Source organism: Anopheles stephensi, chromosome 3, assembly GCF_013141755.1.
Source record: "Anopheles stephensi strain Indian chromosome 3, UCI_ANSTEP_V1.0, whole genome shotgun sequence".
Taxonomy (NCBI): domain Eukaryota; kingdom Metazoa; phylum Arthropoda; class Insecta; order Diptera; family Culicidae; genus Anopheles; species Anopheles stephensi.
The window spans coordinates 36460902-36474601 of NC_050203.1; the positions used below are offsets into that span (position 1 = coordinate 36460902).

Sequence of the window (13700 nt, forward strand, 5' to 3'; positions counted from 1 at the left end):
AGCTCAAGGCTAACGTATTTTCTCAGTTTATTTTATTAGCATGAGTCATTCTAAACCCTGCGAAGGGAAAGTAAAAGATAGCCCTACGAACGATAGCAGCAAAAAGCTGTTCGTTTGGCCTTTTTTTGGCAGTGGTACAATGTTTTGTTCAAGTTTTCTATTATAAATTTGTACAGGGTTTTCGGGGTGTATTGTACAGATTTGTAATGGCAAAAAAAGGCTTAGTTCATTTTTTACATTTAATAAATCGTAAAAATAATTACAGGTAGAGTAAATCATAATATTATCAACAAGATTCACTCAAAATAGGTACCTTCGATTGCAGCACTTCGAACAAGCGGGTGTCGAAGTCTCCCTGGGCCCGTGTTAATGTTATCATTGAGCGGGGCTTGCTGGAAGTGCGGTTGGTGTTTATCATATGCGCACCTTATAAAATAATTTTGAGAAGTTTGGAGGCCATCATTTGGGCTGATGAAGTAGTAGAAAATTTTTTACAACTATTTTTGACTTTCCGCAGAGATGTGGAAAAGGGATGATGCTTGCGCCACACATACGGTCTATCACTAGCTGCCTTTGTTCATCATCTGAAAACACCCTGAAAATCATCTAGAGTCATTCAGTGGTGCTATTTGAAAAATGCGGACAAATACTGCATTATACAAGGAAAGTCCTAGAAAGTCTCTAGCTCATGCCTCATAGTTTTAATCTACTCAGGAAGCATTGGCCAACGAAATATCCTAATATTTTAATGGCCTCCACGAATCAACGTGATGTAAGTTCTTTTTTCCAAGCAATACGGCCAGGCCGTTCTTTACGAATAAAAAAAAAAGTTCTTCTTTCCATAATTCAGATGAACTCCAGTTATCATGTAAAAGAGGTGAATGAGTTCTCAGATACACAGAACTTCTTTAAACAAACGAATAAAAACGGAAAGTTTCAGTATGACGTTTGTAGCATGAATGAAGAAGGGTTAAACATCGATCGACCTGCATAAGCTCATTACGACAGACCGGACCATACTGTTACATTTAATCAAGAATGCAATAAATGGATATTTACTACAACACAGGCATTAAAACAGCAATGCAATATGATACCGAGACCGGTCTGACCAACTCCACTTTCAAGCTACTCTCCGTTCATTTCAATCCTAGTGTTCATAAGAAAGTCTTAAATTGAAAGCGCTGCCCTCTAGTGTATGACTACACATGAAATGGTTCTATCATTGTCCGCAATAGCCGGGGGGTCCTACATGAGAAATTGAACTTCAACGAACAGCTTGATCACGTCGTCACCAAGGCCAACCAGCTCATGGGTTTACTAAAGCAACTTGCTCGTGATCTCACAGACTCGATCTCCATCAAGACGCTCTACAGCTCCTTGGTTCGATCGGTGCTGGAGTATGCCTCCGAGCTCTTTCTGCTGCACGGCCTCTGTCCCGCTTGGAATCCGTCCAGCACAAATTCACCCATTTCACTTTGAGCTTCTGGAGGGTTCAAGTGGACTACGACGCTCGCTGTGCACTTTTGGGCATCGAGTCGCTGAACCAGCGAAACAGCAACGTCCAGAGATTATTTGTCCCGCGACTTTTGGACTACCGGATCGACTCCCCAACGCTACTCTCTGGGTTTAACTTATACGTCCCAAACAGGCCGCTTCGCCCAAGGACGCTGCTTGTCGAAGAGGATCGCCGAACCCGATTTGGCGCCTTTGATCCCTTTCTCCGTATGTGCCTTGAATATAAATATGTTAGTATTCGTCATCAATCGACCATAACCATAAAGCTCTTCTAACTGTTGAGTGTTTTAGCCATTTCAAAACTCCGACAAGTCTGTAAGGGATATTTCTTCCGATTATCCTAAGTCGTTTGGTGAACTTGCTACGCAAATGAGCATTTAGAGTCTGCCTTAGGTAATACCTCCATGTCTCCAGTGTTTCAGTAAAGAAGATTCTCATCTGAGATCAACTAGAGTCGTCACTGTTCCTTCATTCTTTCAGCGTCGCTTAAAATCCCTTAACCAAGTCTCTTCTTAGAATAGGTGAGAACAGGAGGAGTAATTCAGTTTTAGTATTTTTATAACGCATTCCAGTAGGTGCATAGTGTGTAAAAATACTAAATAAAATGGATTCTAATGAACAACTAGAGTAAACGGTTCTTAAACTTATTACTACATGAAACTCAGTTTTCGGACTTCAATTCTGGACAAGCAGCTCTTACAGCACTCTTAATTTTCGTTCTACTTTTAAAAGTTTTAAACTCCCACTAGAGTACATCTAGCGTAGGCAGTAGTTTTAGTGCCGGATTTCATCCTCACGTACAATCAATGCACATGGAAAAGTTTGCCTTTTTAATTTGTCTGCACCTTCATCAACATCACATCGTTAATGAATTGCTTGAAAGTTGGGCGACATAAATATCCACCAAGAGGTATTACTTAGGTATTACGCACAGAGTGAGAAAGAGAGAATGAAGCACAAGATAGCACACACACTCACACAAAAGCTCCCTTCACAATGAGCTTCCAAATTTGAAAAATGAACCAGTGTGTGAAAACTTGAAGCCGTGAGTAAATTCATGCCACGTGATGACAGTTTTGGATCACTTTTACCCTGTTCGTGCCGGCGGCAAGTCCATCACTCACCCCGCTGCATATGAGCAACGCCCGGGTAGTTAAAATCCTGAGCCACCCACCCATCCACCCCCCCCCCCCCCCAAGGTTCGTTATTTATTTGCTACTTTAACGAAGGGAAATGTAGCCTTCTCTCGCCAGCAAAAACCCCTGACGCACATACTCACAAAAGGGACAGCCTGCCCGGAAAAAAGGGCAGGAAAAACTTCGCTAGCTTCAGCGTCCGCTGCGGAACGGGGGCTCTTATGGTACGGCTGCGAATGCCACGTTTTGAGGCGGTTTGTTGGAGCGGCTGTGGAGTTGCAATGAGCTCGTTACAAAGAGGTGAAACTTTGCAAACTTGCCTCGTTCGCACAACAAATATGAAGTGCCATCAATCTAACCACCAAACCAAACCTCCAACACACTGACGCACACACACACACACAAGAGCGACCAACGCAAGTATGGGGCTAGCAGAAAGGCTGAGAAAGTACGGTACGGAACCTAACGAAAGCGACTGAAAAAAAGGCATCCAAATAATCGCCTCCGGTAGCGAGGACCAACGGCAGCAGCAACAGCAGCAGCATGGAAAATGGGGCGAGAACGAGAGAAAGAGAGAGAGAGTTGGGGATGAAAGAAAAAGCTCTCAAAGTGCTATTAATTTCGGCTTCAGTGGTGCTCAGAGTTTAGAGGCGCAACTACACCGGCTGCCATGGGAAAGGGGTCCCATCCCCGGGAACCATTCAAAGTGGAATTATCCCGAACATTCTGCCGGCTGGGGTTGGGTTGGCGCTGTAACGTTGTATAGTGAGTAAACATCAAAACAAAGTCAAAGCGCTACTGTTGAGCTACTGTTTCGTTTCTGGTGGGCTACTCTGAGCCATTGTAAATGGACTGCCAGAAAATCGTTGTTGGCGAGTGGTGGCACTCGTTTTCAATTTTGCCGCAAGTGTTCAAGTACTTCTGATCCTATTTATTTCAACGCGAAATGGCGCCGAGTCTTGGCGGACTGTGTGAAAGTAATTTCGCAAAGCAACTTCACTCTTGCGCTTTCGTGGCGGCCTTAGCTGTGAATCTTATTATTTTTTTGCCGAGTGGAGCAACAACGACACACAATCTGTTTCCTGTCTACTGTCAGTGTGCGACGACGACGATGATGCTGAGTGGCTCCGTGAATCCCGGTTACGATAATCTTGCGACGCTACGGCCAAGTACTCCCCAAAACCATACTGGCATACGGGGACCGGGAAGCGATTACGAGTTCGTGCGCGGCCGTGATATTGCCGGCGGACTCCCCACGGCGAAACGTGACCGGACTTGGGAAAGTCCGTTCAGGAAACTTGCCGTGATTGCCCATTTGTGATTGTTTGCATGGGGCCGCCTAGCCAGCCAAAACCGAGGCTGGCCCTTAATGAGAAATGCAGACAACATCAACATCCGATGCAGGCGGAATGTGTTTGGTGGAAAAACGGATTTTCAATCGGGTTTTCGATTGTCTTCCGATTGCGAGGCAAATCAGCCCTTACCACCCTGCAGAGGCATGCCTTGCGCTAACCGTTGTGCCACGGGCGTTGTTGCGCAAAAACTTTTGATCCTTAGCACCTGGATAGGAAGGTACCTCTGACGCAACGCAAACTGCACAGAATAATTTCGTTTTGCTCTGTCTCATGTGGCCTAAAGCCCCCCCTTTGTTTTTGCGTAGAGAGAACCCACCCGTCGGATGCGAAGAAAACTGTGACCGAATCGTGCTTGCCAGGCGCAAGAGGAAAGCTCGCGGGAAAAGTGAGCCGGAAACTTCATCATTCACGGCTAAATCAACATCCGCGTGACAATTTCAGCTTCCGGTTTGATGAAAATTAACTACCACCACTTCTTGCTGGCGGGTGGCAGCAATAAGGAGCGTCTGCTTCTGCTTGCGCCCTGAATAAAACATTTTTCAGCGACTCGTCAACATTTCAAACGCAACCATTTAATTTCCTGCACCCGAGCGAGCGTGTACATCGAATGTGTGATAAATGGAGGGAAAATGTAAATACCGCCACAACGGGTGGTCCGATCGGGATGGTTCCCGCCACACGCGATGGAGTGACATTTTGTCACGATTTCCATTTCACCGCCGAACCGAAGCGACCGAGGCTCGTCAGAGGTTCTCTCGGAGGCTTACGACGATGTACGGTCTGGCGGGTTTTATTTGATTCTTCACTTCCAGTTCCGCGGGGAACTACTTGCTTCCAGACTCTTCCAAATCTGGGGTCCCCAAGTAGCCGGTTATGTAATTGAAATCAACAAGCTTCGAAACAAACTGAGCGGTGGCAGTGTCTCTGTTTGACAGTGTCACTGTGCCGTACCGTGACAGCAACGCCACCACCACTGGCAACCGGAAGGGATATTCTGGCAAAAAGTGCGGAGGACACACGAAAACATCGATGTTCGCATGATGTTGCATGTCTTGGAGCACTTACTTTTGGGCCTCACCGTCCCCCTTTTTACCCGGTACTTTTATTAGTTCTTCTGGTGGTCGGCGGACAACGGGACAGGATATTGGAAGAAAGAGGAGTCGAATGGAGGGGAAAAAAACTCTCGAAAAGAAATCAAGATGACGAATCATGTACTTGTGGAAACGAAACCAAATAAAATGAACCGTTTCTTGGAAAAAAGGAAAAAATTCCTGAAATGGACAAAAATAATGGTCATCTGGCAAATTGAAGCAAGACACACACACACAGCAAGACACTGTAGCTCGGAAAGAAGAGCAAAGCCACAGACGCACAGATAAACGAACCGATTGTGGGTGTGTAGTCCGTCCGGGTTCGGGTTTTTTTTTGTAGGGAAATTCTGTACCAGCTATACCGAGCTGCCGCGGTGCTATTCTCGGTAGCAGAAACGACAATCTCCACGGGACAGATTTATCGAATTAATCTACGCCCAACAATGTGGGTGCGCGGCCGACCCCGAACCCTGAGGAGCTGTTGTGATGAATTAGACAAGCTGCAGCATATTGGATGTGCTTCAGAGATGAGTGGCTTATTATTTGTCAGAAGACTTTGGCTACACACTCGGTTGCGAACTGTGAACTGTAACGTCTAGTTCGATTTACTCTCTCACCGCCACTCTCTGTTTTGCGGAGCTTCGGAGATTCCCTTTGCAGTTGCAATGAGTCTTCCAATAAATCAATCCTTTAAATCAAATGCAACAAAATCCGTTGCGAATCCATTTAATGAAAAACGTCAGCAATAATTCTTCGGTGGGAATACCACACCCAGCATGCGGTAATGCGGTTCCCACACACGCACATTCTTCAGAACTACAAGGTCTTGCGTAATGCTGCGCACCAAAGGTACCGGAAAATGGTGCGTAATCAACCGATGTGGTGCTCTGTAGTGCTGGAGTGTCTACCTACACAAAAAGCCGGCGTGCTCCACTGGCGGGATTGCTGCAAGGAATGGCAGAAGAAATATTTGACATATTTGTACCTTTCTTGGCTTGGGTGCGGCGACGGTGTTTGCTCCTTCGCACTGCGTAACTGGACGCCGTGTGGCGCAATAAAGAGCATATAAAATTGGCCATTACGGTATTACGTTACATGCAGTGTACGGGCAATGCAATCTGCTTGATGCTGTGAGTGAAGCACACAGTAAAGCCTAGAATTGATGGGGCTCGGAGTCCGGGTGCTGCCGGGTGATATGGACGCTTGCACGCTTATACTAACAGTAAATAAAACTATTTTTAGTTTTACAGTAAAATCGTGTGCGGCATCACGAAGTGCAAGTACTATCGATGTTGCGTAAGCTCTAGCAGATGTTTTACACGATCCTTATACTCTCTCCCGGCATCAATAATTAAATGCATTCCTGTCGGTACTGCTGCGGTGTAATGTGCCATAATAGCTGGGGGATTCTGCAAACTGGTTCACAGCTAGAACACCACCCTTATGCAACCGTAATTAGAGTGGGACTTGTGCAATGGCGCAAAGATTAGGCCGCCGCACCCGGGCCGCCATTTAATCGTTTGTTCTCCAATTGAAACGGGTTACGCCACAGTCGAAGCGTTTATTTGCACACTCACGCCAAATGTGTGTCCCCGACGACCGGAGCAGCAGCAGCAGCAGCAGCATGGCACTGTTACGTCTGGTGATTACACACGCCGGAACAGGGAGCCGATGGGAGCCCTATTTAATGCTACTTACCGACCACTTTCAGCTCTAAAAATATTGACGTTGGTGGGTGTGTCGACACCTGACATTCGTACAGCCCGGCGTCACGATCCTGCACGAACTTTATCTGCAGCGTCCAGTCCTATGTCGACGAAAACAACAACAATAAAACACGTGTTAGTGATAGGTCGGGATGAAAAAAGGGATATACGCACGACGCAGTGCGTGTAGTATGGTACTTAACCTCAACCAAAAAAGAAGAAAAACAAGGATTCGGGACTTTATAGGGATTGACAGGGAAAAAAGAAAAATGGGGCTTCCGGTTTATTTCGCCGCTGAGGTGATGGAGAAATAAACAACTAACGACAAACAGGAGAAACAATAAACAACACAGTACGGCACAAGTGCAATTGGCGAACCTCTGAATTTTGCAGGTGGGTAGCACTAAATCTTTCATCGCTGCTGTACGTCGTCAAGCCAACGGTGAGCAGATGATAGTCCTTTCGCCGAATCCAAGACACCTATGGTGATGTCCGTGCGGCAGCAACCGGAAATGAAAAGAAGTAAACAACCGAGTTTACTCACATTGCACATTGGGCATTTGGCGGGATAAAACATGAAAATATCTTAACTTAGTTAGAACGGAATCGATCGAAGTATACTTATCTAGAGTTTTTATATGTTTTTACTTGTTTTGGTTTACAAGTTTTTATTTGTTTTTATGTTAACAATGAAAAAATGATTCATCAAATTTTTTTTTTTATTTATATTTTGATTATGACGGCTTGACGCGGTATCGACAAAATAAAATAATTTTATTTTTAATACTTTTCATCTTGAGATGGCTCTAACTTCTTAAAATCGTGTTCAATTTTGATGATGTGATTTGTTCAACAAATAATTGTAATTAAATGCAACAAAAATGATAAGAGTCTTAAAATTGTTAGAAAATGTTTGATCTCAAGCCACAGAATTTTCCTAAGACGCTGCATGGACCGTTGAAGAATGATGCCTCGATATTATCGTGAAGGAAATAGCTTCCCCGATGCACCGCCTTTATTTTTCTGATCTAAAATCGTCGGTCTGATGGTTGATACGACAGCGATGCCGTGCTTCATACGGCAGGGCCGGTGTCAAATCTCAAATTTACCGACTAAAACGGATAAAATCAAATCACAGAAAGTCTGCCCACCCGGCATCACGGTACCTTAAGAGGTTGAGAACTAAGGAAGAAGAGAAGAATTGTGGTCTAAATGTCACAAAAAGGCGGTCAAATATGGCTAAAATGGCCTCTTTAAAAAACCAACGAATTCGAAAACTAGTTTACTCCCAATCAAATGAAGTAGCAGACTGGTGTGGTATATGATTTTGGTACACTCTTCGTTAAATTGTAATACATAAAGAATTTTGTTAATATCGAAAATAGTTTTAAAGTGCATATAAAATTTAAAATTATCAATATAAGAACGTGTATTTTCTCCTTTCCGTTAAATTATTTTAACATAATTTCCATCGTATTATAATTTTTATGTTATTCACTATAACCCTCTAAGTGCATACTTGTGTTACGCACTGTATTGTCTACTGTGGCTACTAAATATATCGGGCATTTATGTGAGAACTTTTAGAATTTATTTACGTTTACCAAAAGCTGATAAAAAAACTTCTAGTTTTATCCGGTAAATTGTTTACAAATGCCCACTGTGGCATTGCTATGCAAAAAGGGGACCAGTTGTTGCTTGTTGCCTTAACAACGCGAGGCCTGCCTACCGTTCGGTGGATGTGGATGGATGCTACTACTACTACTGCTTCCCGGAAAATGATAAATGCGTGCTGTGACGGTTTATTACTAAACGATGAACAAAGTTTTACAACGATTTCTTGCTTGGTTAAACTCTCCCTTCTCCCTGTGTGTGCGTGTGTGTGTATGTGGTCAGCCCGATATGGGCCATATCCTGCCGTTGAGTGTTGGTGGGCTGAGAATTTTGGAAATTTGTGGTTTGGTGGTCCTTTTGTAAAGCATTCTACCAAGAAGTGGTGTTCTAACAGGAAGAGCTTTTTTCGAGCTAGCGAGCTTTAGATTGGAGATTGAGTACCATTAGCATGAATCCACATAGTTGGGAAAACAGTTTCACAAACACAAAAACCGAACTGTTTTTCGTAGCCGGAAAAACGAATTACATTGCACCAGAGCTATTATTGCTAGTCCAACAAACGTACACCGGAATCGTACGAGCATGCAGTCAAGTTTATTACGGCCAAAGGAATGTTCCAGTTGCACATCCGCCTTTTTGCGTGTACCGAGCGTGCAAACCGAGAGCCAGCGGATCGCGTATTGTGGAAAACAATAGATCACCTGCTGGGCCGAGACCGATAACAAAGCGCTGGCAAGCGTGAGGTCGCTGGATGAAGATGGTCGTTTGGATGCCAGGGTTGTGGTTCCTCGGCACTGCTCAACCCGCTCGGAACTCGGAAGGATCCGCAGTTGTTCCGCTGTTTCCGCTTTCCAGTTACGCACAGAGCACACAGCTGCATCCATGGTGCTGTTGTACGCGGAAATGGTGACTTTGGTTTCCCCGACCGAGAGCCCAGCCCAGCGGTGGATGAGAACAAATTGAGAAAAGTTTTGCAATTACACTCGCCGCCATTCGGTTCTGAAGTGTTTGATGAATACTCGAAACACGGCTTCGCACGAAAGCGTCTGCCAAGGAAAATCCGGTGTGTCATCGTGGACAGCAAAAACAAAATGGGGAGCAAAAGTACGGAAAACGGCACCAATCAATGGTGTTAGCACAGAAGCTGCATGCCAGTGACATGATTTTAGATCGTTGCACAATTTGACGAATGGTCCTTCGCCGGCCGGGTTCGGTGCGGATTTGCAAATTTTCACTCAAATACTCGTAAATCAAACGTTGATTTTTTCGCCGTACCGCTCTCCGGAAGCTTTTCGGCTGTCAGCATCAATACTGAATCGGGGGTGCTGGAACTGGTGAACTGATATCCGGGCCAAAGCCGGGCATTGTCTTTTCCATTGGCAGGTAGAGCAGAGTTGCAAACAGCACCGAAACCCGTGGCGTGGCACCAAGTCTAACTGTGTCGAAGGACAGTTTGGTGCCTTTTTATTTATTCATCGCTTTCGCTGACGACGGATCATGGTCCAATTGCAGATGATCAGTCGCCAGGACAGAGGACTCGCGCACTATTGCCGGATCAGCCGGAGCGAGTATGCCCAACTTTGTCTGTGCACTGTATTATTCCGTTTGAAGAAACACAATGAAGGGTGGCTTTTGTGCTACGGTTGTAGCAGCGAAACTGTTACTTTTACGAATGAAGTGCCCCTTCACAAGACTGCAAGAAACTGTAATCGTTCTGGTGCATCGGGTAGCGACAGCCTTCCGTAATTTAGGTTGATTGGATGAACTTTAACGACGAAGCATCATGAAGCAGTCATCAAATTACCTTCATGTCCCATCAATTACCTAAATTATTAAAGTAAACGGCTTTTACTTTACTTTAAGCTGTATCTTGTGAGATTAAAGGGTGATGTGCAGTCGTTTGCTTCTAGAACAAAGATGAATGTTCGGCTCGGGTCTTTTGCTTCCATTTATTGGTCTTCCATCTTCCGGCCGGAGCCAACTCAGGTAGGAAGTTTGTGATGAAAATATTACCTCAGCTAGTATAGGGCTATTAGCATAATAAATAGTATACAGTGTAAGAATACCATCAATCCCAGCAGCCGGATTTGCTCCCTCTCTCTCTCTCGCTCTCTGCTCTTGAGATGCAAGACGTTTAAGTTAACGTCCCCGGATCAACATTCTTTACCGGCTCAGATTTCACCGTCCACGGTACAGTGACGAACGTATTCTTCATCCCAACAAAAAAAAAAGGCAAAATCTATGGCACTTTAAACATTCATGTCCTTCCCGACTGACGCTCCACGCTCGTCTAGCACGGTAGTTCGTCGGCAAGGTGAAAACGTTCGTCCGCATCGGTTTTACGAAACGCAAGTAAATCCTAGTTTATTACACGTTGGCTAGAGAGCTAGCGCAAATTAGCATTCCAGTCACGAACTCATGCAACGCCCGGCCCGGCCACGTTCGCCATTTTATCTTGAGCGTCTTGTGACCGATTCCACTAAACTGCTACCGATCACATTTTCAGTAATGACCCATTTTCGATCATTTGATGGTTGTTTGAGACTCGGGCAGGGAACAGGGATACGGCGGTACCCCTGACCACGGATGTTATTGGTTGTCGACTGCTCGACTGGGTGTTTTTTTTTGCTTTCGAGAATCGGTAAGCATTCGTGATTTAATCTTTGGAATGATTTCACTAGAAGTCTTGGCGCAATTTACGGGGCAATTCAAGCATTTCCGATTGTTTGTTCTAAAGGTGAAAGCTGCTCATTGATTTAATCGTCGCTTTTATCGATTTTCTAGGGTACATTTTGCAAGACATGTTTTACTTGAAAATTCGTATGGAGTCAAATTTATTCTATCTGGAGTCTTTCTATGCTGTACGGCATGGTACGGCATCTTCCCACTTTTCCAAAACACTCGATCTTCACTTCAACGCTCCATTGAATCAGCACTCTCCGCATCTCACAACATCCAATCTGACCTGACCTGGGCGTTATCGCCCTTCCGGATTGCACCAGAACATTAACTTAGGATGGGTTGTCGTTCTCCACCCGGACGATTTGCCTTAGCTAGCGCACTTGTTCACATTTGGAACTTTGGCTAATAATTGGCTCTCCGCATAAATGTTGCATTTCGTGGTCCGGTCTTGTCCTCCAAAGCCCGTCTCATCTGGGACACCACCGAAGATTAACCGCAGGACACTATGTTCGAAAACGCCTAATGTCGCTCTCTAGCAGAATCCATGTTTCGTTACCATATAGCACCAGTGTATTGTTTACTTTGCACTTCGTTCCTGCGATAACTTTTGCTGATATCAGTTGCTTGTGAAGCCTGCATTAGACTCGGTTCTCCAGGGATATCTCATTGTTGTCCGTCACGAGTAAGTCTAGTTACATAAACTTCTCGACCATCGCAAATGTGTCTCTGTCGATCGTAGCACTGTTGCCTAGCGAGGCCAAATCCCTGGGGATCGATCCAGTTAGCATGTACTTAGTTCTAACCACGCTCAAATGTAGTCTGATACGCACTGCTGAGCTTTTGAGCTAGTGATAAACGTCCATCACAGCGATATAAGTCCACTCCAGTCCAGTCCAGTCCAGGAGTACAAACAGGACAAGTCCGTCGCATAGTCAGAATCCTCGATTGAGACTCGAACGGAGTCGGAAAGATTGCCAGAGATCCTCATGCTACAAATCATACTGTAAAGGGTCGTTACTAGCGTTTTGCCCCATGAGGTATCATAGTTTTTTAGTCTTAAAATCCGTAAGCAGATGTTGAGACTTTGGCTTCACGGCATTTTTGCCGAATTATTTGGAAACTAAATTTGAAGTCCGCAAACGCTGTCGCAATCGGGTACAAACGGCTTTATATAGGGCTTTACATAACGTGTTTATAAGCCCGTTATTAAGGTTTTTTCTAAACTGGGGGAAATTACCCCAAGCATACGCTTCTCAGATAGCTCTTGACCTTTCCGCACTTCTTAAGTAAAATCGACTTATCCATAGGTTTTATTTTAGACAATAAACAAACGATAAACATTTATACTGAATATGGAACTGGTTTAAAATGTTATCCAACTCGTCGTTTTAAGAAACGCATTTCCCAATATTGCTTTTGCTAGCCTAAAGATAGATTATCCTGTACCCAAACGCGTGTCTTGTGTCAATAAAAATAATTTCGAACAACAGTACATCGTCCTAAACAAACATGCTCGAATTTAGCCTCGTGCAGTCGGCGAACTTCTTATATTTTACTGGGAAATATTTTTCTGGTTAAATCTGTACGCCCGAAGCGAAACACAAGGGATAAGCGTTATAAGTGCTCACAGTCCTGTAAAAAGCTCTTTTAGACAAATGGCAAATAATTGTTAGAGTCCTTAAATACCATTTTTGTCGTAAGGATGGGAACGTATAACAGGGAAAATATTTGATAATTGGAACTTGCACCAATAATCTAAGGGATGTCTTCTATCTACTAGAATATCTAAATGACCGCAACTGTCTGGCGAAATAAATGTTATCCCAATGCTTGAATTCAACACTTCAACTCTTTCTATGAAACGTTCTATTGATAAACGTTCCGCGCTCACGAAAATGGCATGAAAAACAGAAAATAATTCACTCCCCGTCGGCAACGTATGGTTTAAAATAAAAACGAAATTCGATACGAAAGTAATACTCTGCCAAACCGTAAAGTGGCATCCGATATGCAGTACACCGGTCGAGTGTACACTGGCAGCCAACAATCATCCTTCACCACTCGTCGACATGTTGTTACCTTTCCAACACCCCGGAAATGGACCCATTTGTAACAAGAAATCGAGTCATTTTACACCACAACACCCACCCCAAACACACAGCTACACAGCTACACTTACCACACCCTCGCCGATATGATGAATCCGGCAGGGAACGTGTGCCGTGCTGCCTATCTGCGACGTCACCAGGGTGTAGTTCTCGGTCCCGAACTGCATCGGCATTTTGTAGTACTTGAGCAGTTCCTCGCTATCGCTGCCCTGTTCGAAGTAGTTCGATAGTCCGGGACCGGATTCACCACTCTCGCCCCCATCGGTTCCGCCCCCGGCTGTTCCGCTTCCGCCGCCGCCATCACCACCACCACCACCCCGGTGGCCGTAGGTTTGTTTGTCGAGCGAGTTTGAGTTGCCGCCGGCAGAACTTTTGTCCGGTGTGTGGGGCGAAAGCAGGAAAAACGCTGTCCTGAGTATCATATCGCTGCGGTCGATCAACGATGCCATTCCTACGTGGATGGGAAGGAACGATGAGAGGGAGAGAGAAA

The 13700-nt window shown here is 44.8% G+C and overlaps 1 protein-coding gene across 2 annotated transcripts in view; it reads right to left on the reverse strand.

The window, feature by feature from the left end:
- Nucleotides 1–13700, reverse strand: part of LOC118509705 — a 69816-nt gene that overhangs the window by 20810 nt on the left and 35306 nt on the right. For both annotated transcript variants that reach the window (XM_036050786.1, XM_036050787.1), the window contains exons 3-5: nt 13282–13661; nt 7185–7286; nt 6799–6907 (exon numbers count right to left, since the gene is read on the reverse strand). In XM_036050786.1, the coding sequence (XP_035906679.1) occupies nt 6799–6907; nt 7185–7286; nt 13282–13661 (591 nt within the window). The remainder of the gene's footprint in view (nt 1–6798; nt 6908–7184; nt 7287–13281; nt 13662–13700) is intronic.